Source organism: Propithecus coquereli, unplaced genomic scaffold (assembly GCF_000956105.1).
Source record: "Propithecus coquereli isolate 6110/MARCELLA unplaced genomic scaffold, Pcoq_1.0 Scaffold328, whole genome shotgun sequence".
Classification (NCBI taxonomy): domain Eukaryota; kingdom Metazoa; phylum Chordata; class Mammalia; order Primates; family Indriidae; genus Propithecus; species Propithecus coquereli.
Genome location: NW_012148930.1, coordinates 2,802,557 through 2,830,101, shown reverse-complemented (window position 1 = coordinate 2,830,101; position 27,545 = coordinate 2,802,557). Strand labels below are relative to the sequence as shown.

Here is a 27,545-nt window from a genome sequence, read left to right as displayed (position 1 = left end):
GCTTGAGCCCAGGAGTTTGAGGTTGCTGTGAGCTAGGCTGACGCCACGGCACTCTAGCCGGGGCAACGCAGTGAGACTCTGTCTCAAAAAAATTAAAAAAGAAAAAACTATGGGAACCTCACTGAGAAGGTGCGCATGAAGCGAGGTTGTAATTGTCCGGAGTTGTAGCTGTGTTCATCTCGGCACACCCAGAAAGCTGCTCGCTCATCTACAACTGTCTGTCTGAATTCCATCTTGTCTAAATAACAAGTTTTTTCTTCAGTCCTTGAATATGTTTATCGTATAATCAATCTCAAGTTGCTTTATTTTTCAGTTCTCAAGGAGCAAAATTTCTCCATGTCATTTATTTTTTAAAATCATCCTCAGTGGGAGCTGTTTGCGGTGGCCGTGTTGCTCTGGGGTGTGAGTGCGCCTACAGAGTGGCTTTGCTTCCCTGGGGCCCGGAGTTGCCACTTGCTGTGGACGGCGCTTTAGCGTGATTCATGTTTGTGAGCTCTGTGCCGTGTGTGTAACACGCAGAATTTATGTGCATTGTAACACCGCAGAGCCACATGGAGCAAATACCGGTTTGACTTTTTCCATACAGAATTTTATTTGTTTCTAGGCTTATTTTTCCATTCACATCCCCAGGCAGGCAAGGTTCTTTGTCATTGCTCAGCGTCAGAGACTGAAAGTTTTCTAGTCCGAGCTTGATAGACCAGGTAGTCCTCAAAGTCTTGACACGAGGGTCTTAATGTGTCAACCACAGCTCTTGGGGACAAAACGCTACATCTGCTGATTTTACCAGATTTTAGCTCATAAAAATTACACCCAGATTTACCACCTGCCACCTTGTTAGCTCACTGATTTGCCTTTAGGTTTGTTTGTTTGTTTGGTTGTTTTAAGACCCCAATTATATTTGGCGGGGGGACACAGCAAATACTTTAAATATTTTTGGTATGTTCTAACACTATTATATAAGCTGCTGAAGAGAGGTGCTTCTGCTCTAATTGGAAAGTCATTAGATTCATCCATACTAAATAAATAAATAACTAAAAAAACCAAAAGCACGATTTATTGGTGATTTTAGGAGGATACTTTGTATGGGATCTGTATGAAGTGGGAGAAGAGAAGGTCAGCGAGCAGAAATGTTGACATTTGCATCAGCCTTCCTAGAACGTAACCTAGAAATGGAATGTTTATAACCAGACTGCATGTCAGTGATTAACTCTATGGGATGTGCCGTCTTTTTAAACTGGGAGAGGTGTCTGCTCCCAGTCACAAGAGTCTGATTGCCGTGGTCATTTCCCTGCCACTGTGAACAACACGGAACTTGGACAGATTCTATGCTGCAGCCGGGCACCACCTCCAGGCAGTCCGCCCTTGCACTTGTAGGACTTACTTGTTTCTCTTCTCTCGTGGATCAAAGTCCTTTGCTATTTTTATGCTATTAATACAGTATTTCCCACACGTGTACAAAATTTTATGTGTCCTGTAATTCACTTTTACTTCTAGGCAAGGAAATTCCCAGACTCACTACATGGTAATACTCTGCGTAGGGCATTTTCTTTCATTTATACATAAGGATAATTTAAACTGGTTTTTTGTTTCTCCATCTATAAAATTAAGATATGACCATCTCTCCCACACAGAGACACAGAGAGATAATAAGGATAACCCCAGTGAAGGAGGCACACTTTTAACGATAAAAAACAATAAAAGATAGCTAAACGCTAGGTTTGCAGGGATAATACCTTTTTTCTCGTCAGACCTTTGCTGCTTCTATGGAAACAGGAAAAGTTCAGCATATTATTCCCAGAAATTCTGTACCCAAAGAGAAAAGTTGGGCTTATTTCAACAGGAATTAGACCTTTGCTCTAGGTGGAAACATCAGAGTTCGTGGATGAGAAGTTCATCCTCTGGTCCCTGAAGCACTATTTGTATACACTTGACCATATTTCATCTCTGTCCTCAGGCCTTAAAGGAAGGTCAATAAACAGTTGAGTTGGACAGTCCTGCTCTTATATAACTAGTGAAATTCTAACTACTTAACAATTCTTCTATGATTTTTATAGCCTGATAAAATCTGTTGACTATGCACAGAACAATGGATACCTCTCAGGCAGGCCGGCCAGTAAGAATCAGGCTTAACTTCACACCGCAGCAGCTGCAAAGCTCGGAGATAGAGGTGGTAGGATCCTCGCGGCGGTCCCCCACCTCACCGCGGGGATAACCGTTCAATTGTAAAAGGAGAGTCACCACCACGCAAAGTTTGATTGTGACCATTTTTATTTCATAAATGCTGCATTGTTGGGTACTTTAGGGTGATATTCATCCAATATTTATTTTTGCATATTTTTCAAATTCCCAAAGCAATACTTTTATACACAATGCCTTCCCAACAGTAGTCAGCTTTGGAGATGATTTATACTGTAGTCTCAAGGATGCAAGAACCATGAAGCAAATCTCAATGCTGGGGAGGTTTTTGCAGACATCTGCTACCAAGCTGAGCAAAAAAGCTCAGGATTTCAGTCCTTTTAAACAGTTCTTCATCTAAAGCAAAAGAAAAAGTTCGATTTTGAACCCCTTTTGTGGCTTTTATGTAAAAGAGCTTTATGCATTTTAAGTTACAGAGTCATGCAGTTCACATTTGCTGCTGTTTTAGGCACTGCTAAAAGCACTAAAGTAACAGATTCAAGAAACCTCGTTTTTGGTATATGATTACTGAATGGTTCTCAAAAATAACCTTATGGGACTTACACTACCTGAAGGGTGGTAACTTGACATGTGATGCATTTAACATGCACAGTTTTCTAATTTTCTCTCAACCCAAATATCACATAATCGAGCAGAGGGTATACTTGTTAATGCACCTCAACCAGGCTTTAATCTGAGAACTGAAATAACAAAGATGAATAGACTTATAGGTTCATCATATCAAGGAGGTAATCATTGGTGATTTTGCAACATTTTAAGATTAAAAAATTGTGTATCTTCAATCACTTCGTTTAATAACTAAAATGTGGCTTGAAAAAAAACATAGCTTTCTGGATGTAAAGCATTCTGTTACCATTGCTGTTCAGTACCTTTATTTATTTTTTTGGTATGTTTGTATATCGCATCCAGAGCTACAGATTTTCCACAGTGCTTTCCTGCCTCATTCAAGTATAATAAAAGTAGAAATCCATAGAAGCTCTAAGGTTAAACAAACTGTACATGATACAAAAAATTAACTTAATTTACAGCCAAAAAGTATTGGCAATGCCCTTTATAAATTGTAGCAAAGATTCATCACAAAGGATATTACAATCTACATATGTGGTCATCACCTTACAAACAGCATTTTGATTGATGTGGCGCAGAACCGAGTACCTGCTAAGTGCACACATGTAGAATCGGCAATTTGTACCATGTACATTTCTTTTAAAGTAACAGTATTGTCAACACTCATCTAAGGTATAGGATTTTCTTGTTGCATATTTACGGTTGCTGAGGCAGTGGGTTATGATACAATAACAAATATCCATGATTATTTTAAATAAACAAAAACATTTCTCTTGCCAACAATATAAAGAATATATTTTTTCTAAAATCACAAAGAACATTGCTACATACAGTTTTACGCAAATACTGAAAAACACGACCTTAAGGCCTCTGCCAGGAAAGCAGATGTGCATACTTGTATGAACTAAATGATGCAAGAAAAAATATTGCACGAAATCCTATTTTCAAAATAAAATGCCTCTAAATGTACAGAATTCCTTATTTCTTCACCAAATCATAAGGTTAACTGGTTTGGTCAAAACCACTCTGCCTCTTAAATAAGCTTCAAGAAACAAACACTAACAGTATTACTGGGCTTGACAGAGGAAATACACCAGGCCTGACACGGGGTTTGTAGAGCTCTTCTTGCATTGAGAAGTGCTCAGAGAAAATTAGATCTCGGAATTCATTTTTTTTCTGATTTACAAATACCTTCTCAGATTTAGGTCTTTTATGCATACCAAAACAAGTGGAATTCATATTAGAAAATTTATTCATCAAAATAATCTTTTCCTGAAAATCCAAATTTTCTAGAAGAGAATGAAGATCTACTGATTGTAAGAATATTCACAGTTTTCGTCTCTTGATCAGGAGTCTATCATTCCTGGATCCTATTATTCGGATATTAACACAGGATCCTAATAACAGCACTGCCATATACAGTTTTAACTTAAAAGGGAGTGACTGTTTCTAGAGAATGCTGTCATCAGAATTAAAAATAGTAAAAGCTGGATTCCCATTGACATGCGTCCGCATCCCGAGTGCAGGGCCCTGCGTGCTGAGCCTCGCTCCCACACGGAGAGCCCGGCGCTGTCTGGTTATCTGGTAGATTTTCAGACAAAGACACTCGGCATCTACAAGAGAATCTGAATCTGTCCTTTAAAAGTGGATATCTTAGCAGCGTTATTATACTTAGCATGATAATTGAGAAAGTTAATAAAATTAGAAATTCTTAGAGTATGCTTTAAGTTAAGCAGCCATAAAAACAAACTTTTTTTTCAGTGTTAGAATCTTGGGCTAATAACTTACTTCTAAGCAAAGTTGGTGCTGTTGGCGCTGCTGTTGTAATTTTTAATAGATTGGCAATTCCTTGTCCTTTACTTGGTTCCTTCAGAGCAAAGACTATGTCAAATATTTTACTTCCTCTCATCCCCAGTTACTGTACCTTGCACAAGATTGGTACAAAAAGTATTTTCTAAGTGAATGAGTTAGTAATTTTTAATCAAGAAAATAATCATGCTATATTTGGTACCGTTCTAAGATATGCCAAAATAGGTAACTATCAAAATATACCACTTAGCAACATTTTCACTTAACAAAACAATAGCCCCTAAATTCATACACTACTTCCCCATCCCCCGGAAATGCCATGGGTGCAACATCTGAGGGCAAAAGGATAAACGTGGGAGCCATGACTCGGTTTAGGGGCCGCACAAAAGACTGTGTACCAAACCCAAAGTCTTATTAAAGTTCTGTTGTAGAACAGGTGTTGCTTCTTTGAAAAATAATTTCAAACAGCAGAGGAGCTTTTAAATATTTGGTTTAGTTACAATAGAAAATATGGGCATCGTAGAAAATAAGATAACACTTTCATTTATTTCAGAACTCACCCTAATTTCACTTCATTCTCGCTCTACCCACCACAGTACTGGGAAGTCTAGTTTAAGAGAAGTCTTCGAATACTCAGAATTTTAATGATTTGAATCATCAATACTTGCTAGCAGTATTCTGGATCTTTTTCAAGAATAATATGTAGAGTTTTTATTTTTACTTTTGTTTTTAACACAGAATAAAACAGCAAATTTTGCATATTAAAATAAGGCACAAATCACTTAAAAATACCTTGAGGCAAAATTACGTTATTTGCGGGAGGCTAAATATCCTCAAACAGCACAGTATTATAGCCAAACGTCTTGTGAGGTGACAAAGATAGAAAAATAGTTTAGATTTCTGAGGCCGTGATGTTTATTACGTAAATGGATTAAAACTCAAATTTGGCCTATTCTACACTCAACGGTTATCTCATTCTCCAGAGCGTGAGTTCTGAAAATAAAAAAAACCCACTTCATTTCCAAATTCATATTAAAAGGCTGCTTTACATTCTTTTCACAAATTATGAAGAATATTTGCCAAGCAGATTAACAACCAGAGTAAACTTTTTTCCTTCTCGTTTAAAACGGTTCTTTTGATATATGGGCTCCTTCTATTATATACTTCAGTAAAGTAAGTTGGAATTTTGTAATGATCATATAAAAGCAAAATTTGACAAGAACTTTCAGTCTTCTGTGTTAAAAAAAAAAAAATAAGGATTAAAGATTTTTTTACTTAATAGACAGAGTCTATCCTTATAAGGAAAACAAGATCCATCTTTCTTCATAATCAGGAATGAATAATTGTCTCAAATAAAACATATTCATTTAGATCTTGAAAAGTAGATTTAAAAAAACTTGGTCATTTTCTTTAAAGACTGACCTGAATAAATATTTTTAAGCAATGTTTTTAACAAAACCCCCTTCTAGGATTTTAAATGAAATTATATTCTTTCAGCAAATGTTTTAGAATACAGTTTTTTTTGGGTTCCTGGATAGTTTCTCAAACATCTTTTCTAAAAAGACAGTTTTAAAAAAATAATCACGATGGGGGGGTGTATAGAGTAGATATTCTGAACATACTAATAACAAATTTAACTATCATGTCACTGTGTTTTCCCTAATTATATCTGTCAATCTAGTCTACTGTGAAGCAATCAGTACAGGACTCCTGCTCGGGTGAATTCCAAGCTTACAGTGAATTTGGAAAGCAAGAGACAAATTTCCAAGGCAGGAGAATTCCAAATAATCCATGTAGATGCTCCTCTGCCCTAAAGGAGGGAAGCACAGTCTCTTCTCCTTAGGGGATTGTAGTGACTTCCTTCTGGAAACTACTGTACAGAAGGCGGGGCAGGGAAGAGTGACTTTAGATGCAGAAACCTAACAAACGCCACCGCAGCCGGGTCAGCATCAAACTCACAGATCACGTTGACAGCACGTACCTTTGACACAACCTGATACAAATGGCACTTTGTTCTGTGAGCTTCCTCCCCAAAACCCACGATCCCAGTCTAATCGTGAGGAAAATGCCAGAAAAACCCCACAAGGGGGACCCTACACAGCGTCTGACAGTCCCCTCCCGGCAAGGCCGCTAGGACCCAGCACCGTCTAAGAAGCTGCCACCGCCAAGGGGCGCAGGACAGCTCAATGTGACGTGGTGTCCTGGACAGGGTCTCGGGACGGAGAACGGCCACCAGGGAGAAACTAAGAAGCTGTGACTCGGGTATGATCTAGCGTCAGTGTTGGTTCATTAATTATGACAAACGTACCGCGCTAATAACAGTTCCCACACGTCACTGTTATTTCTCTATGTACTGCCTTTGTCATATTTCTGTGAATCAGAAATTGTAAAATACAAATTATTTTTAAAAAGTAAATTTGAGATGATATGAAACATTTTGATAATTATTAGTTAAGAAAAAAAAATTTTTCATCAGGATAGTTTATATTGCATTTGGCTTTCTCAGGGTGGACCCGTAAGAGCGAAGGCAGACAGAGACCGGGAAAAGTCTAAAGTGTCTCACTTGTAAACAGAAGTCATTAACTTCACATTGTAATTCAGCACTTCATGTATTTCACTGAATAAAAGGTAAGTGTATATACCTTTATATTTTTCAGAAAACATGGCTACAATGCCCTTATATAAGCAAATTATTCCCACAAAAGAACTTTTTAATCTTGAAAAAAATGAATTTTGACCTTGATTTGATGAATAGAAAAAGTCATTATTGCTCTGAACACCAATAACTTATCCTTCAAACTTTACATGTAATTTCATAAATTATGTAAGTATGCTTAATACAGCTTTAAGATTAAGGCAATTAGTGGGTTAACAGTTTCATCAGTTTCAGGCTAGTTTTGATATCTTGATCAGTTCATGCCCAACCAGATTGGTGCAGTAGCTACTGGTTAAGTGCATGGGCTACATCTGCATACTCAGTTTAAATAAAACGAATGGCAGTAAGCACCAAATACTAGGAAATCATATGTTCAATACATACATACACATACATACTAGTACCTGATTTAAGAGCACAGTAGAATAATCTGCTTTATATTTAAAAATCAACGGATAACATATATCCATGAAATGAACAAGTGGGGGAAATATACGTTCCCAATGAAAAAAATTAAATAGTAGTAAGAGTTGTCATTCCTACAAATAATTCTGTTTATTATTCAGATTACGTGGAATCCCCGAACGTCTCCATGGAAGCTGGGTGCAAGACTTAAGCTTGGTTTCCACGTGTGTTTTCTTCTGAAATGTTCAAGCTCCGCTGGAAGTCAGACGCCATACGACACAAGGACACGACTTCGTGGAGCAGTCCGGAATCCTCCAGCGTCTCTTTGGCTTCTTTCCCTTCTTTTTCCCATGGAACAAAGGTAGACGGGTGGCGCCCCAGGCTGGGTGTGAGCAGATCATCTGAAATCTGGCTTAGTGTTTCCTTCTCTTCTGTCGTTCCTTCATCGGTTTGGGAAACTTCCGGGGCCGCGAGCTGGAAATCCGATCCCGAAGCTGCGGCTGCCTTTTCCGTCCCAGGGGGGCCACCCCCGTCGTCGGCACTGAGTTGTCGCTCACTGTTTTCCTCCTTCAGGATGAACAGAGAGTCGGTCAGCCCAGCAGAGGACACCCGCTTCCTGGGCGACGGGGGCAGGTGTCTGCCGTGGAGGGCGCTGTCGTCCTGGCCCAGGTTCCACTCTGCCTGGTCCCCAGAACCTCCGCACAGGAGGGCCAGGTTGTTCTCGCTGGGGGCGTTGGATTTATTCTGAAAGAAGCAACAACAAATTCAGAACACTTAATAAGCATTAATTTAGTGATTTTTTTCCACTTGCAGTCAGTGTCAGTGTCTTTTGAGGCTGGGAACCTGACGTCCCTCCCGAAGCATCGGCAGTTTATCGAACGCCTGCTGCGGCCCTAGTAACAGGGGCGGGATGGGATGGACTTTGCGACGGTCCCTGCCAAATTCGAATCAGATCATGTTACTGATGCCAAGTCCTGGAGTTGCCTCCACTCAGAACGGCGTTGCCGCCGCTTGTACGTCTGCATTTCCTGTTTTAAAGCATTTAGTTCAATTTGTTTAAGATACTCATTTTTGAAGCAATAAAATGGAAATAAAATGACGTGAATGAATACATATGTTAAAAATTTTTTTAAACCCAGGAACTAAAGAAAAAGAAGTGGAACCTTTTCACGGTTAAAAATTCACCCAGAGAAGATGACTGTGAAACTGGACCGCGAGAAACACTTCCGCCTGACAAAGAATTTCGGTTCACGTCGACCACCACCGGAACCGGGTAAGTGGAAGGGAAAATATTGAGATTTTATTGCTGGAAATAATTCTTAGTGATCAAATTTTACCATATTTCAAATGTTTTGACACTTAAAATTGGGTAGAAGTATTTAACCTCCAAACAGGTAAGAGTGTAAGATCAGGAAATCACAGCAAGGACAGGAATGTTTTCTTTTAATAAGTCGAAAAATCAACCAACCGTAGGTTTGTAATCAATATCATCCATCGATCTAAAGAAGTCCAGGCTCTTTGCGGCCGCCAGCGCGCCCCGGTCCGAGCTGTGCGTGCTCAGCGTGTCCAGGATCTCGCCCAGCAGGTCCATCTCGCCCGAGCACGGGGTCTTCACTCTGGTTTCCACGGAGTCGTCACTCTCATAAAGGTAAGCAGAAGCTTCCTCCCCGTCTTCAGAAGACAACCTGGAACACACACGCCGCCTGTCAGTAACACACCACCAGCCACATTCAATCATAGCGATATTTCATTGGAACAAGAACAACATTGATAACTGGTTCATTATCAAATTCTTTAAAGTGATGCATACATCAGTTTGATTACTGGAAATTTCAAGTACGTGCACTAAGAACAAGCAAAGTTTCATACCTCATCGATCTGAAGGTAGAAGTAGGGCTTTTGACACAGGCTAATGCTGTGGAACTGGGGACTATCACTCTAGGAATATTAGATTGGACACTCGGGAAGTTTGCTGCAACCCGAGTTCACTTTCAGTACTTTATATGGTTTCCTTTCTTTTATTCACTTACATTACAGAAGAATGCACATTCCTTCACATAGAGAAATAACGCAGGAAAAATCCATCTTGTCCTCATTTCTCTCATATTAAAATAACACTTTACTAAATATTCCTCTTCTGTTATCACCATGGCCTGAGACCCGCCACGCCCCCGGTTCAGTCTGTTCCCACTGACTCTCATCGCTGCTCTACCTTCCCCTCTGAGCACGAGGGTCGGAGCCCGACTGAGGTGAGCTGTCCCCTTCAGCACTGTCCCAGAGGTCTCTGCACACATCACTGCTCTCCCAAGAACAAGCTACTTCAGGCCCGTCTTGCTTTCCTGTCCCAAGATATCCCCACGACATTCCAAGGAGCACTGGTTCCTTTGCTGACGGACATTGTAAGGAAGCGAAATCTGAGTTCTAGGGCTGCATTCTTTGAAATACCCTCAGTAACCTAAAGTTCTTCCAGGGAGCCCCACCCCTCAGCAGGACGCGGAAATCCGCCACGTACTTGCTCGCTCGCTCACTGTCCTCCTCGTCCTCGTCGTCCAGAGCACTGTCGAGGCTCCTAAGAGGTCTTTTTAAGCGGGCCTAGGGAGAGAGAGAGAAAATAGATTGGCATTAGCAGTTTAACACAAGTCTCTACAGTAACTTTTATTAATAAAGGAACAACGTGATTCTGTAAGGAACATCTTAAAAGTAAATATGCATTCAGGTTGTTGAGTGTTATCCAACAACCTGACCAACCGGGGCAGGAAGGATGGGAGGAAATCAGATAATATTTAACTCGGTACTTCGTAGCTCCTCACACCCATAACTGAGACGCAGATCCCTGGACTGAACACGCACAGGTGCAGCCACCGGCTTCGAGGCCCTGACTTAGACGCTTGACTGACAGTCGCTCACGCCCCAGCCGCGCGTCAGTACGTGCCAGTTCCGTTTCTCCCACGCCCCACACACACCCTGCCCCACCCCAGCTGTTTAAAGCGGTGCTGCTCAAACCCCCCAACCTTGGTGTGTGTACGAGTCACTCAGAAATTTGTTGTGGCTCTTCTGGGGCCTCGGTTTCTGCATTTCTTTTATTTCAGAGCATCACAGGGCTGCAAATGTGTGGGTCACACGGATTCCTTCTGTGCTGTTTGGCTCAAAGCTGTGTGCCCATCACCCAGACAGAGCTGTTGCGCCCATTAGGTTTCACTCCGGACCCCCCCCCCCGCATGATTTCCTTCCATCTGGGCACGAGTGCGGATCGATTAGTTCCAATTTGATAGTGAGACGTGTGTGTTTTTCCATTCTTGCCATACCTCACTTGGTGGGACGGTCTCCAGCTCCATCCAGATTGTTGTTCATTTACCAGGGCCTGAAAGGCCCCGATTCCTCTACAAGAAAAGCTCCACTCTTACATTTATCCCTTTTGCCCCTCCCCACTGTCTGTTTATACAAACTATTCTCATTTAAAGATATACAGTAACTGCCTACCCCAGAGCTGAACCTCTATTTTCCTGCCTTGTAGAATGCTACAGTCTCTAAACTGCTGACAGAGTGATCTATTTAAAGGCAAATTTATTCATAATCATGCTATACCCCTATATGAATTAAACCCTTCAATGGCTCCTTACAGTTTTCGGGGTGAAGCTCATGCTCCTCACCTCTGCACAGAGGGACTGGCCAGGGCTTTCCCTGCCACACAGGTTGTGTCCCGACACCACCACCTCCTTTCTAGTGTGATTCTCAGTGTCTTCTGCCTTGGCTGTTGTGTCATGAAAACTTTTTTTCCTCGTTATCCTTCGCACTGTGGCTTGAGGGTTTCCCTTTCAGGAAATACTTCCTTACCAACCGACCAATCTATCGGCCCCCGTGTGTCCCTAGAGCTGCTTTATGTACATCAGTCATGAGACTTAACACACAGCACCTGTGATCGTGGTTAGTCCCCCACGGTGCGGCAGGCACCTTGCTGGTCTGTCTCTCACACCCGAGACCCCAGCGCACATGTGCTGCGCGTCAGCTCCAGGAAAACCGCAGAAGACCACGGGGTGCCCAATGGGTGGACTCGTGGGTGCTGTCTAGAAGATCCCGCGGGGTGACCTGGTTCGGCAGTGCTCCGCGTCCTTTATTGTCTTTATTTCCAGATACCAGTGGACAGACTGTGCAACCCAGGCGCTATCCGAAGGGGCAGCTGTGACAAGCCAGTGCTCTTTCCCTCCCAGGAAGACCTGCAGGGTGCCTCCTCGAGCCCAGCCCTACAGGGGCAGCGAAGGCCCGTCCCTAGCAGGCAGGAACTCCAGCAAATTCGGAGAACCTCAAGGGGAACTCACCCTAATATTCAGGTAAAACATACGGAGGAAACGTTTCCTGGGCTTAGTTTCTTAGCCTAACAATAGCAAATAACAGAGACTTTTACAAGCCCAATCCTATTAATAAGTTTCTTATGAAAATTTATACAAAGAAGTAAATCCTGCAGCCTTCCTAGTCCACACTACATGGCTCTATATTTACAAGGCAAACTCAAGGCGGCTTCGATGGTGAATTAACTTTCTTGTTGCCCAGTGTAAATAATCAGGTCAAATCTAATGAGAACAGCCTTGCTTTTGTGATCACAAATGATCGTTGAAATTATTCTGCTCACAAGAGAGGAAGACTGTCAGGAAAACTGTAAAAGACTTTGAAATGGGCAAAAAATTATTGTCGTCCTTTCAAAGGAACATTGGGTATGTCTAGCATCCTGTTCCAGGATTTTCTGATACTATCAGGCATATTATTCACGATGTCTATTTATTTATTTGGACTGTAATTAATCTGTACTAAGCTATGATTGCTAAGAAAACACTTCAGAAGTTGACTTAATCTGGAAGGTCAAGGGAAGCCTTTCCCTGAAAGGTACTTGAGTTGGGCTCTGAAGGGTTAGTGGGCACTAAGGAGAAGACAAGAGGCGGTAACAGTATTTGCAAAGGCCCTGTGGTGGAACCATCAGGCAAGCACAAGGACATGAAAGAACTGCTGGTGCACAGAATGTTTTAAGGGGTTCGTTAAATGTGCAGTTGCCCTTTTGATCACTAGATGGCAGGCACAGACTAAGAAGGCAAAAGACAGGAATTTGAATTCTTGGGGGAGATCAGAGACCCGGCAGGGAGGGAGGGAGGCGAGGGACAGACCCTGGACTTGCAGGTCCGGATAACGAAGAGCAACAGAAGCTGCTCCACTGACGAACACTTATTGGGAAGCTGCCCTCGCGCACGCCCTGGAATAGGTCGTGGCCACGCAGCATCTCCCCATCACCGCGCCTTCCACCCGGTGACCGCGTGCTGCCATCATCGACGCTGCGAGATCCACCCAAAAGAAATGGAAGAGACGGTCCTTCTGTTCAAGACATTTACAAAATATAGGGTGAAAATGCCAAAATATTAAATATACTAAAAGTTTAAACTTTTTGATCAGAGACGAAAACCTACATAAATGACCATTAATAAACTAATATTCCTAATAATGGAAAAGTAGGTCCAGTCCACAGACTAATAATATTAACAATACAGAATTGCAATCATACCCTTTCAAAAGAAAGGTTATCAACACGGCATGAAGCTTACTAGAGAAGATTCCTTCCAGAGGCGGATGCTGCAGCGAGACACTGAATGGAATGAACAGGCTGGCAAAGGTAAGGAGGAAAAGTGTTTTATATGAAAGAAAAAAATATACACAGAAAGTTACAGAGGCAGGACCACGTCGCAAAACCATAGAACTTAATGTTTCGAGAGACCTCAAGAAGTAAGTCTGGTTTAGCTACAAGATAAATGTTTTCTTTCTTTTCACTACAGTGGTTTCCAGAACGTACGTCACAGCCCAACGGCGAGAATCACGCCCCTGATGCTCCAAGGAGCCGGTTAATCTTGCCGTTGGATCAGTAGATGGCAAATACTAATCAGGCAAAATGCTGGGTTTTGATTCCTAGAGGGATCTGTGGGGGCAGGGGCAAGGGACACCGGCAGTGAAACGAGAAAACCTTTCAGGCTTCAGGAAATTAAGATGCTTGTGAAACGAGCATTTCTCGAGTAGGGGATCTACGCTACTGCCCCCGTTTTAGGGTGAAGACACTGGCGTCCAGATTGGCCCGTCCCAGTCTGCAGTACGAGACAGAAACGCCCGTCTGAAGGAAGAACAAATTAGAGAATAATGGCGATACCTTAAAAATGACAATTTGAAAAGAGCTTCAAAAACACGTGTGTTTTACCATCTTGGTGGTGACTGAGCTACACACCCACAGAGCACAGAGTTCACTGACGTACCTGGGACTGATCTGCTCCAGTGAGTTAGGTGTTTCACGTGCTGCGCTGTGTTTCGTTAGATGCCTACCTCACCACAAATTTCCGTGAACATTCTCCCTTTTTACATATTAGGAAACCAAAAGCTTAGCAAGGTAAAGCGACTTGGGTGAGATTAGGTTTTTTGTTTGTTTTGAGACAGAGTCTCGCTCTGTCACCTGGGCTAGAGTGCAGTGGCGTCAGCCTAGCTCACTGCAGCCTCCTGGTCTCAAGTGATCCTCCTGCCTCAGCCTCCCGGGTAGCCTGGACTACAGGCGCCACCTCACTGGTTATTTTTTCTGTTTTTTGTAGAGATGATGTCTCTCTCGCTCTTGCTCAGGCTGGTCTCAAACTCTTGGCCTCAAGCAATCCTCTGTCTCGGCCTCCCAGAGTGCTGGGATTACTGGCATGAGCCACCACGCCCCGCTGAGATTAGGTAACTAGTGACAGAGCTAAGGCTCTAATCTAAGTGCTCTATGAACAGAGCTCTTTTCATTGTAACTACACTAGACAAGCAGAGTCCTGAGAGGCCCAGAAGAAACAAATGTCTGAGAACAAGCCTGAGAAAGACTCATTCTAAAAACAGCAAGTTTCAACTTCATTTTTACAGCAGGCGGTAGTCACAGAATGACAAGAGTGCTCACGTGCCAGGAGGTGAAATGCCAGGGCGAAGGGACAAAGATGGACACGCTTTGCCAAAGACACTCGAAACCGAGATTCCTGTCAGGGAAAGGGGCAAACTGGAAGATCAGCAGGGCACAGACGTGGTCAAGTCTGATGAATTCCGCTGAGGGGCTGTTAAGATTGGGCTAAGGCAACAGGACTTTACAGACGCATCAAAACGATATTCGCCGGCAGGTGAGAGCCGTGGGACACGGGCCGGCAGGAGACTGTGAGGTGGTCCTGACACAGCCCAGGCCCGTTGGCCGGTTCTGCCAGCCCACAGCGAGTGCAAATTCTTCGTCAGCTTTACTCGCTTCATTCTCTACCCCTCAGCTGTCGCCTGATACGTGCTCCCTTACGAAGACAGCGTTTCATTAAGTGCAGTCCTATCCTGCCAAGTCCTTGAGACCAAGAATCACTCCTCTGGGTTTGCTTCTAATCCACTTCCCTTTAGAACACAGAAAGCTGCGAGAGAGTATCACTTCCACCTCAACAATGAGTAAAAGCTGGATAATCTAAAAAAAAAAAAAAAAAATCATATTTCATATGTTACAAGCCCCTCCAAGGAGAGACGAGAGACAGGATCAATTTCGCCCTTGGCAAAGCACAAGGAAAGAGGCAGCCGCCACATCAGCAGGTAAGGAGAAATCTGCTAAAATTCTGATCGAGTCCTAAAGACCAAGTGTGGACTAACATGTCAGTTGGAACAGCTGGGATTCTCAAAGCCAAGGTGAGTCTGCACTTGTAAGTTTACTTCCTAATTCAGATACCCCTGCTATTCATCAGCAAGACAGACTGAGAAGAGCTTCCCTGGGTGGTTCAGGCTTTGGTGACAGGACGCTGCATAGGGACAGGCATGAAGCCCTATTTACTTTTCATTTATATAAAACAAAAGCCTTAAACTACTGCTAAACTCCCTCCCAAGACTGCTAGGGAAATGTAGAAGCAAAATCTTTCTCTGCCCTATGGAAAAACAGGAACATTCTCAAGCACAGGATGCTGTGCTGATATCAAGCAAAGGTCTATACCGCTGCGGAGGGACAGGTAACCCTCATTCACCCAAGACCAGTCACGATATAAACAGCTTCTCTGCTGTGAGGACAAAGAGGAGAGAAGCTAAGACAGCCGCACACCTGAGGCACAGCGCCCGCCCCAGACAGAGCACAGAAAACCCCAGGGCTGGCACCAACTTAACTCCTAGTGTGCAGAGGGGCAAAAACACTGGGAGAGCACCCTTCCTGTGTAGCTCAGGTGTGCTGGGGCTGCTGCTGGCTCCAGGTGAAGCAGGAACACCGAGAAAACCTAAGCACAGAATAGTAGCAGCCCACTGCAGGTAATGTATCAACAACAAAATCCAAATCCAGTTCAATTTCTGGTTGACTCAATCGCTCACACTAACAGCATCACAGAATAAACGCCTTGCCCATTTCTAGGTGTAAATACTATTTAACTCTTTCTACACATGGGTAAGCATTCAGTTAAGAATTATAAGACATGAAAAAGACAAGATGCATGAATAGATGGGACAACAGCAGAGAAATGGAATTTGGTTTTTTTCTTTAAAAAGCCAAGTGGAAATGATAGAAATAAAGAAAAAAACCATGACATAGATGAAGAATTCTTTAACGGGCTCATCAGCAGACTAAGGACAGAATCAGTGAACTTCAAGACAATAGAAATCATCCAAACTTAAACACAGAGAGAAAAATCAAACAGAGATCCAAGCACTGAAGAACACTATCAACCAGTCCAATTCATTCTGGTCCCAACACATAGTAGGCATTCATTAATTTTTTATAGTAGGTTGCTGCAGTTGATAGAACAGAGACAACATTGCTAAGATTTATGAAACTTCTAGCGAGTGTCGGAGAACAAATCCCGTCGCCACACTGCTCTCCACAGTGACTCTTTGGAGGTGGATGCAGCCATTGCCACTGTGCAGCTCTGAAGGCTGAGAGGATTAGAGAAGCCAGAGAAGTTGCTCGAGTTCACAGAGCATCCCAGGGCCAGACCTGGCGTTCTGGTCCAGCCGTGCTGTTCTGCAAAGCCTGGGGACTTCACATCCCCACGTCGGACCTTTCTATTAGGCACGAGGGTGATGGCTTAGAAGTGAGAAGGAGGAGTGAATATAAAGGTCGGTGAAGTAAAATCTTTCTGAATTTGTAAATGACAGCTCTTGGTAAGTTAAGACAGAGATTAGCGATCTTGGAAATTATAGCGCAAAAGGCCTTGCACATAGCATGTGTCCAGAGGAGGTACATGGCCTCGAAAGCTGCAGGCCAGCACACAGTAGGGACTCAGAGTCTCCACTACGGTCTGTCGATGCTGTCCACATCACATCACTAAATGCGTTAATGGAAGCTTATTTAATGTTGAGGTCTGTTCTAAAATTTGACCAAAGAAATCCACATATTAGATTTTAGAAATAAGAACTGACCCCTTTACAGAGTCTTTTTACTGAACACAACTTAGGAAGTTTGGCAAAATACCACTTCAAAATCATTCCAGAAACACAGTACTTCAGCATTCATTTCCATTGTTAATCGGAGACCATATAAAAACCCATCCAACGGCAATACTGCACCAGGCATTCTGAAAGACTGTCTCTCACTGAAGTGAGCTAAAAGATGGAAAGAAGGCCATGTTCTCGCATGAGGTCTCGTTATTCACCTGTGCTTACATGCAATATGGTTGTGAACTGTTAGTTCTTTTAAGCCAAATTTAAGGACTGTTCACATGCCAAGTAATTATGTTAACTATATATATTTAAAATACATCGTTTCATTATTCTTTCTGGTCTTCAATATTTGAAAATGTAAATTTTACCAGAGATCATAAAGTAACTTTTCAGGACTGAGAGATTATTGATCAGTGTAAATACAAGAAGTTTTTATAAGACGACCAAATAGTATTTTCAAAGCAAAATAAATAAGTCAGCAACCCTTCGATAAATGGCAAGCTATTTGCAACTTCACTTTTGTTGACAGGGTTTCAATATTTCAACATTTAAAAAGGTTTCTTAATACATGGCAAGTCAACTGTATTTTTCACTAAATCAAAGAATTTGGTTCCCTTCACTAAATAATTTGAAGATGACTTTAAAAACCCAGCATTAATTAAGAGAACTATATTATTTCCGATCACCTTAATAAAGTATGTAACTAAGGATTCAAAATATCTGATAGTGAGATAATTATAGCATATTTCATTTTTAAGATTTACTGTATTAATATGTAATGGGCATAAACGTATGTATATGTGTGTGGAATGGTATACGTAAGTACGGAGTCTTAAAATGTTTCATGTAGCAAGAATCTTAACAGAAATTGCAATTATACTTTGATCTCAGAATCAAATAATAATAGTTTTATCACAAATGTCAAAGACACTTATACAGGTAAAAGGCAAATAGGGAACAGACTTCTTTGAAATAACCAGTATCATATTCGAATGTTAGAAAAACCATAAAGAACTTCCAGAGAAGGCTGACAGACATAGTAGCCCTATTTTGTAACTGGTGTGGAGGCACAGGCCAACTTAAGATATTTATGTATTATTCTGGTATTTTGTGCTATATACATATTAGGAAAGTAACAATGTGTAGTAGATATAAATCCAGCTCAAATTAGAGTAAGATCCTATTATATTCCTAGAGTCATACATCTATGACATTTCTAGCAATTTCTTTCTCTTGGGGGACACTAATAGGCAGAAGTAGACCCTACAAAGAAAAGACTGGCTTTTCCTTTCAACATTGACCTCTGACAAAGTTTAAAAGCCGTTCTGTACACAACCAGAGGAAAATTGTCATTTCTTTATCCTAAGACACCTGGGGGAAAAAATAAGAATTTGTCTACAAAAATTGGGTACTTTTGGAATAAAGAACTATTGTTAATTTAATCAAAAGCCCTTACAAAGTTAGAACAGCGAGGAAAAATATCAGAGATGTGATCACCAGTGTCAAGTCTGGAGTGGTGACAGTCATCAGATTTACCACATGGAAAAACTGAGTACCTTTGTTTTTCTTTCAAGACTTTGTAATAAATGACAGTCATTTATGGCAATATGTTTGAAGAGTAAAATTAAAAAGATATATGTCAACTTTAAAATATCTCAAAATACATACTGAACATGTTTGCATAAGTATGATTATCCTCCACTCTACCTTTTTAATATACTAGATAATGGGCAGCAGAGCTAAACAGTTTAAAAATGAAGTCCCAGCCAGTTACTGAAAGGATTTGGTCTGGAATTATTCCTTTCATAGAATAACATTCTTGAATAATGTTATGACAATATAAACATCTGACGTGTATGAAAGAGACTACTCTGAAAGGTGCTCCAAGTTTTGTGAATCTTCTTTTAAGGAAAGTACTATTAAGGAAAGTACTATATAATGTCCACCAGAGGGCACTATTGTAATCTGCAACTGATAAGCATTTAACTATAATCAAATTTGACAAGTTGGAAATTATTATTTTGATAGAGGAACAAGAGAGAAAATAACTCTTTCAAATTAACGATACATCCATATTTTTCAAAGTGTACTCAAAAGATCAATTATTGACAAATATAAATTAGACTAAATAGAGTCTATATGAAAGAATGATGTTGGGAGACTGCTAAATGTGTTTTCATTTAGGCAAAATTTTTTATAAGCATCTGTTAAAAGAAGTATACTCACTTATTTCAAAAGAGTTTTGTCATTTGAAACCTAAGAGATTACCTTATTACTTTAATCTAACAGCTTGATAATAGTGTTCTAAATATTGAGCCAAATGCAGTGCTAAAAATATACAGTTACTATTGTTATATCGTAATTTGACTAAACTTATTTTGTAAAATTTAATTTACAAAATATTTTTTTCCAATTATCTTCCCCACCCCCCAGGTCACAATTATATTTCTCATCCTTTGTTTTATAATCACTTTTTCTTGATCAAAAGCAAGTGGCTACTTCCGTCTGTAAACAATGATGTGCCATCTCTCTCCTGACCAATAAAGCAAAGTATTCACTGGGCTGTAATTTTTACAAAGATCCTAACAAGTGTTCCATGTTCTGAAATCTACTGTGTCACCTGAGCAAGAAACACCACCTTTAATTACATTCATTTTATTACTGAGTTCAGTGAATTCCTGTGAAGGAAAGTGTCACAGTGCAATACTATAAACCACATCCTAGTAGACATCCCATGGTTATTAAGCTTAGGAACTAAGTAATTTAAGAGAATCTAAGTTATCTTTCAAGTTTCACAGAAACTTAATTTCATCTGCATTTTAAAATATGAGATTTATTATCTGTAAGACATAAACTATCTGATTGCTCGTATTTTTTTCAAAGATGCCAACATACTGGAATTTCTCTTCAGTCCCTATCCAACCAAAATGAGGCTTTGCAATGCCTTACTGACAAGTCTCTGCATGCAAAAAAGCATATATAACTTCTGAGCATATTTTTTAAACATTAAAGTATATTACTCATCAATGATAAAATGAACTCATAGCTGTTAAGAATTTGATTTATAAACCATTAAATATAAAGACTAAAAAGACAGCAGTTTCATTTTTTAAGTGTGCATATTACCTTGCATTATGGATACAAATGGAAAATCACATAGATCCTATTTTATGGTGAAACACCTTTCTTAGTTGTGCATTCAAAAGATAACTATATCTCAAACTATCAGTCTGTATGTGACTATATTAAAAATGAGAATAAACGTCTCCCAGTTTAACAGTGCTTCGTCTTATTAATAGAAACTATGACTATTAAACATATTTCCATAGTAAACACTATATTTGGGTAAGTCTTGACTACCTTCCAAGTGAATTTATCAACAGGAACTACACTGCTTTATATCACAGCACAAATGAAAAATAACTTTGGATAGGCTGAAAATCCGAGCAGACTGCTATTTGTCCCAGACATGCAATAGTTAAAAGTGGTATGTGTGCCAGGGTTTTAATAGGGCTTAACAACAAAAAGCTTCAACCCTCCACTTTCCCCAGGTTTTGTTGCCGTGACTGTGCCTTGCTCAGGGCCATCCATCTGTTAGTGTCGGCTTGTGACACAGCTCAGCTCTCCCGCGTGTTCACTAGCACAGCTGAGCGTCTGTGTCTCCTGCAGACACCAGGTAGATACACAGTGTAATTGCTAGACTAAACCAAGAATGGCTAATATTATTAAAAATGGAGCAGTATTTTAGATATATATATATAATTTTTCATATTATTTACAGAAATGTCTTATGCTTAGAAAATTCTAATAAATGTTTACAAGTAAATATTTTTAAATGTAATTTCAGATGATAGACTTAATGATCTAAATACTGTTGACTAACTCTTCAGCATTATATTCGAAAATGAAACCCATGAAAGAGGGTAAGTGCAGTCAGGATTAAAAGTGTTCTGCACCATGACGGGCGGCAGTATCCTCACTGGACCGGCCCGGCCCTGTTTTCAATGAAGCCAGAGGAGGAGCCTTTCCCTGGAGTCCTGTTAGGCTGGGCTGCTGCTGGAACTGTCATCTTCGCACAAAAGGGAAAAGGGCTGCGTCTTACAAATGCGATGCCTAATTGGGAGACCTTCATGGCTGCACCCCTGGCATTTATTTAAGCCTCATCAACAAAATGGGAAATGACCACACTAATTAGCAGAGCAGCACACACATCGCTATTTGCTAGAGGTGGACTCTAGATCCATCATCTTTTCCAAAATAAGCTAAATATTGGAACACAGGCTTAAAACAGGATACATTCAGATCTTGTCTTCTACGGCACCCAGATTATAAAATTTTACTTTTTTACTTTAAAATATATTCTTGGAATTCCAATTACAATAATCCTATTTTCACCTTTTGAAAACAGATGAAAATAAAGTCTTTTGCTGACAAATCTAGCTGCAAACTAGAAATGGGAAATTCTTTGTATACCCTCAGGTATATAAAGGATACTATATTCAATTCGATATAAAGGACATTCCATCCACTATCAAACTGGATAACTCAATGCACTAGCAATGGGATGAGTCGAGATCATATTCTTAATTTTACTGACAATAAAATGACACAAAGTTTTATAAACTTATAAATAAGGGATTTCTTGGTGCAATAAGCTGTATATTTATTTTCAAATAATATACTGGGATCTATAGTCATCTTTACTTAGAATGAAGACAGATAATTTTTAGGGTCCCCACTACTTTAGAGGATTATTTGTGACTCTGGACAGTAACTGCCAAGAGAGGAGAAAGTCAGATGGTGCCGCTGCTAAAAACGACTGAAACCCAAGATGTATGTAACTGTACACATAGACGAACAGCCACCCATTCCTGAGTACCTGTCATGTAACAGATATTTTTATTAAGATGTACATTATCTATAACGCCTGTCGCATTGTAAAAAAAACGACGTATTGTTATACCATTATACAGATGTAGAAACTGAGGCTTAGCAATGTTTTGTTTTGCTAAATGCTAGTACTTTTCTCAAAGTTAAGTTTTGTTTGGCGGTAAATTCCATACCCTTCTCCACAACTACTCCCCATGACAGTGGTTAGGTACTTGAGTTCTACAATCAGTTTGCCTGTTTTCAAATTTCTACTATGCTATTTATGACCTGCAGGACTTTAGCCACATTTCTCGATCTCTCTGCTCCCGTTTCTAAATCTGAAAAATGGGGATAATAGTTTCCACTCTGGATTGTTGGAAGTTTTACACAAATCATGCAGTACACACAAACACACACAGAGAGCCTCGCTGTCACCAAGAAACTGTCTGTCTTCCCCAGGTTTGCTGAGGCTTTATATGGTTTCGACTCTATAAAAATTGAGGTTTAGAAAACAGCAGTAAGAACATGAAAATTACCTGGATTAAAAATCCCAACGGTTTCTACAGTATCTTGCTTTTAGGTAATTAAATTTACCAATGGCAAATCTTTTAAGAGAATTTGGTTACTGAAAGGATCAAACAGAAGATGACACCCAGAACACAGCTCCTTCTGAGGCATAACTGAGACCAGTTCTCACACGAGAAAGTGATGCTCCTTTTCTAGCTCAGTAAGCCTCACAGTGGAAAGAGAACAGTGTATTTCATCTCCACTGGTAGCCACTGTTATTTGTCATGAGATTCCGTGGCTAGGTAACTAAGCTGTCTTCGAGAGAGGTATGAGTGAGACTGAGCATTTCAAATAACAGAAACTGCACAGAAGAGACCAAGTGAAGAAAACCAGATTTCTATTTCCCAAAATGCAGACCCTTCCCGCTGCTAGGCGCCCCCAGCAGAGCGTGCGCTCTTGCGACAACGAAATCGTCTGTGGATCCGTAATGAAAATGTCGTATTTTTTCATATAAAAATCTATTCATCATGGTAAATGTAACCTAAATGCTCCAATATTAAGCCAGTAAACATTTTATAAAAGTTTTTAAGGTGTTAAAGCTTGAAAACAGACAGGAACTGAACATACTAGTAATGGGAGGAAAACCAGAAAAATTAATAGCTAATCCTTCATTCGTTCGCAAGTTAACAAATGTTATTCAGTTAATGGTAGTAGCCAGAAAAGGTTTCTGCACTTGTGGAATAATTACCCTATTGACAGGCTTATTTATCATCTCTATCAATACGCTACAATTAAGCCATTCTAACATACGAGAATATCAGCTTAATGAAACAGAAAAGTTAGAGAAAAGGCATTTAAAGGTACTTATTATGTTACAAAAAGAGTCCCATGAAGGCAGAGAATGTTTTGTTCTTCCTTCTATATATATCTTGTACCTAGAAAAGTGCCTAGTAGGTGTTCAATGGTTAAATGAATTTTTTTTTTTTTTTTTTTACAAAGGCCTACGGTTGTAGTACAGCTGCACGGGTCCTTTCCCATTCTTAAAGACTGTCACGGTTTGAATGCTTGTCCCTTCCAACTCTCACGTTCTAATTTAATTGCCACTGTAACTGCATTAAGAAGGGGAACCTTTACGAGATGGTCCACCATCCTGGGTGGGACTGGTGCCCTGATAAGAGAGTAAGTTTGGGCCTCCCCTCCCTTCCCCCACCAAATGACCCAGCAAGACGCCAGCAGCTTGATCTTGGACTTTCCAGCCTTCGGAACTCTGAGAAATAAATTTCTCATCTTTACGAATTACCCAGTCTCAGGTATCCTGTTACAGCAGCACAAACGGACTGACAGAGACATACGGCAGCACTGTGTGGCCACCGAGACTTCTGCAGAGCCTGGCTGCCCAGGACGTTAACTGCACCCCAGAGATGGGCGTCGGCCCCTCTGCTACTGACTTTTTCATCTGTAAACTTCGGCAACCGTAATACATTAAGCTTTGCAATTGCTTCCAGTTCTATAATTTTGCAACTATAATCCACTCAAAAATTATTTTCTAAAGCTAGTTTTCTAAAGCCACTAAAAATATGATTTGGTGTATACCAATTTTGCTTAGTTAAAACCTTTAGAAGCACACTGATGATACAAAGTCAGGGACACACACAGCTCTGATTCTGAGCGCTTTGTCACTTGGGATAAGATGTGAAGTAGCATCGGCATGTAAGCAGAAGCTTTAAATATTTATAGCAAATAAAATCTCTAACCTTAGAAAAAGACGGACGGACATACAGTAGTTCACATTCTAATTTCTGTGGACTACTTTAATGGTCAAATACTTAAGTATGAGTTTCATTTTATTTTTGTAAAATAAAACTATGCATATTCTGTGACAATCACACATCCAACTGTCTCTCTCCCTCACCAGACTGGGCTCCGTGAGGACGTGAGTTAACGCACACAGGGACTTAGATCTGGACACTGGATTCTCGATCTTCCTGTAGCCTGCCCAGATCCCCCCTGCTCCCGCCCTTGACCAGTACTGCAGGTTTTCTTATCACACGTAAAAAATTAACGGTTCCAAAACTGTTCCTAGAGAATTCGCTGGAATCACATGATTTGAGAATATGGAGGCTCAAACGGTAAATCCCCTCACCTGGGCGCGCTTGAGCTTTCCGCGTCCTCCCTCTTCACCACGTAGCACGCAGACTGGGGTGTACTGCACAGAGCCAGAGCACGCCCCATAATCTTCCTCATTTTCCTACATAGGAAAAATACACAATTATTTTGAGGTACTCCTTCTATGATGAAAATTATTAGATGAATAAAGTATCTGATACACATGCAAATAACAAAATAACACTTCAGCTGTAAGTTTAAAGAATCTATTAGGAAGAAAATGTATTTTTCAATAATATGAATAATTTCCAAAATAATCTTCTATCTTGAATAATTTGAATAAAATTTATATGAGGACAATTTGCTCTATCACTACACTGGAAGTTTTAAGTAGTATGTTTTCTCCAAAGGTAAAAATTGGAAGCATAATAATTGATAATAAAATCTGCAAAGATATAATGTATAATCAAATCATATACACACATATATACACATAAATATTCATATACTTGCATTATTCATAGCTTCCAATACAAATCCTCATACATAATCTTTCATAAATTAAGAACATTCCTCAATTCAAAGTAACTATTACTGGAAAGAGCCTATAAAGCCAAATGATGGCATTCCTGGCTTAATTCTACACGAAAGGTATCTTTTTAAAAAAATTTTCAGCTTGAAGAACTTCAATTGCGATATCAAGGCAATCAACTTTATGAAAACATACATCTTATTACAGCATCTTTGAAGATCTCCACGGTTCTGTGATAAAATATGCAAACAATAAGGAGATTATGCAGTGGACGCGTATAGAATGGCAGAGTTGCCAGAGGGCTTGTTACAAAAATACATTCTGGAACAAAGGGCTAAGTGTATTTCAAAAGTCATTAAAAACATAAATCTCATGTGATTTGTAAAGTATAAACTTCAAACTAATACAAGAATCAAGGCAGGACAGAAAAAAAGAATATAACACACCTTGTGTTTTAACCTACTCCTCACTTCCTTCAGTCCCAGCTTTGCATGACTTTTTGCCTAGAAAATAACAAAGGTGTGTGGCTCAGCATGAATTTACTACCATTTAAAGAGTAAGCACACAAGATTACATTCAATGAAAATGTCTAACTATTCATATTATTTAGAAAAAGAACAGACTATAATCTAAAACTATTTTCAGGGATACCACACCACTTACTACTTTAGTATACCTACATTAGCTGGTGAAAACATGCTTAGTCTGTTATTTGCATACGAACATCACATGAAGGCTAACACTTAGCCTGTTTATCTTCTGAACTGTAAAGGACACAAAGGGAATCAACCAGGTTACTAACGCCCAATTTTAATTTAAAATTGTGACAAACCGGAGGAGGAGAAGGCACATCCCAGCAGCAAGTTTATTTGGGCAAATGTCTGAACATTAAGCAGCTCAGGCAACTTCACAAGCTTTACTGAAGCGCTTTTACAGGCAGACACAGATCTTTATTAGCAGAGCCATCTTGATGGGATGGCTGTTTCATACGTGTTTTTTCTGGCAAAAATTAGGAGCCATTTAACAATTTAAAAGTTACCCTTACGTTTCACCAGGAATCTGGCTCCAGCACCTGAGTGTCTCAGGTCCTGCTGTGACTCCTCTGGGGTGTAACTTAACTAAAGACAACCGGGGCTTTCGCAAAAGCTTCAGCCTTTGTTCCCCTGCAAATTCCCACTCACGGTGGCCAAAGTAAAAAGAAGCGAAAAGGAATTCACGTTTATTTTGTGTTTCCTGATTACGTGACTGTGCGCTGGGTGCCTGGCACGCATCACCTCATACAGTCATCGTGACAACTCTACGAGATTGGCACCATCATCATCACACTTTGCAAGTACGGAAAGTAACTGAGGGGCGGGTAAGTCCTCATAGCCTAGGCCCACTGAATTACAAAGTCTAATTTCCTCCCTTCCCAAAGGGAAAAGAGGAACTAAGGTTTTAAAAAGACATCCACCGAACTTAGGTCTTGCCAGAAAGAAAACTTTATAACCTCATCCTACAGACACAGACACTGAGGTCGTGCGGACTTGAGACTCCAACGCCAAAGCCCTCGCTCCTACTAAACGTCCTGGTTTCCCAAGTTGCTTCTGGAAAGAGTGAACACATGTCCTTCCCAAGTTCCCAAGCTGGAGGGAAGAATCTTAATTTCTTTCCAGTTAATATCTGTATTACTCAGCACAGTTATTTGGCATAGAAAAACGGCTGGAGAAATGTCTTGAAGTGAACAATTATTTCTTTATTTTAATGAGGCAAAACCAAAACACACTGTACACATGATAAAAGATAATCTGAAAAGCCAAACAACATTAAATTATATGCCATGGTTCTTTAGAATCAATAAAACACTTGCACATTGTTGTATTTGTAAAGCCACTGAATCTAATTAAAGGGTCCTGTATTAATCCCTGTATTTCCATTAGGTAAAAATATAGAATTACCAAGAAAAAATGCTTCTGTTCCCATCCCCTAGAATTTGTGTCCATCTTTGCTTTGCTCACATTTAGACTATATTCTAGTTTATCTAAATATCCTCTAATCCACCTGCTCACATTAATCTTTTCAAATGCTCCTTAGTGTATAGAGTTGAAACTAGTGTCAGTCTCTTCCATGGTTCTGTAATTCATGCACTGATGCATTTAAATGTTGCCCGATCCCCTCCTTTGACCTTTCAAATTACCTGGAAAACGGGATATAGGTTCTCTCTATCCTTTTCAATTTATCAAGTTGAAACTTAACAATATAAAAGCATTCTCTACAGAAATGCACCAAGCAAATGGCTTTGATTAATAATTGAAAATGCAAAGACCTAACAAGAAAGACAACCAAGAAAACTTTTAGCCAAATAAAACATACAATTCACTTTGCTGTCATCCTTAGGTTTGTAAGAAAGAGTGTGTGTTTACTCTGGTATTCTTTATGGCTCCTGTAAGGATGGAAAAGCATAAACATAGAAACTATAGAAAAAATTAAGCATAGAAATAA

At 40.2% G+C, this 27,545-nt stretch overlaps 1 protein-coding gene across 1 annotated transcript in view; it reads right to left on the bottom strand.

Annotated features, from left to right (window-relative positions):
• Window positions 1–7,366: 7,366 nt before the first annotated feature.
• DENND1B (DENN/MADD domain containing 1B) overlaps window positions 7,367–27,545 on the bottom strand; it is a 200,980-nt gene continuing 180,801 nt past the window's right edge. Inside the window, exons 21-25 of the mRNA XM_012650453.1 lie at window positions 25,511–25,567; window positions 24,570–24,674; window positions 10,146–10,225; window positions 9,102–9,318; window positions 7,367–8,377 (exon numbers count right to left, since the gene is read on the bottom strand). Coding sequence (XP_012505907.1) covers window positions 7,841–8,377; window positions 9,102–9,318; window positions 10,146–10,225; window positions 24,570–24,674; window positions 25,511–25,567 — 996 coding nt within the window. The 3' untranslated portion in view covers window positions 7,367–7,840. The remainder of the gene's footprint in view (window positions 8,378–9,101; window positions 9,319–10,145; window positions 10,226–24,569; window positions 24,675–25,510; window positions 25,568–27,545) is intronic.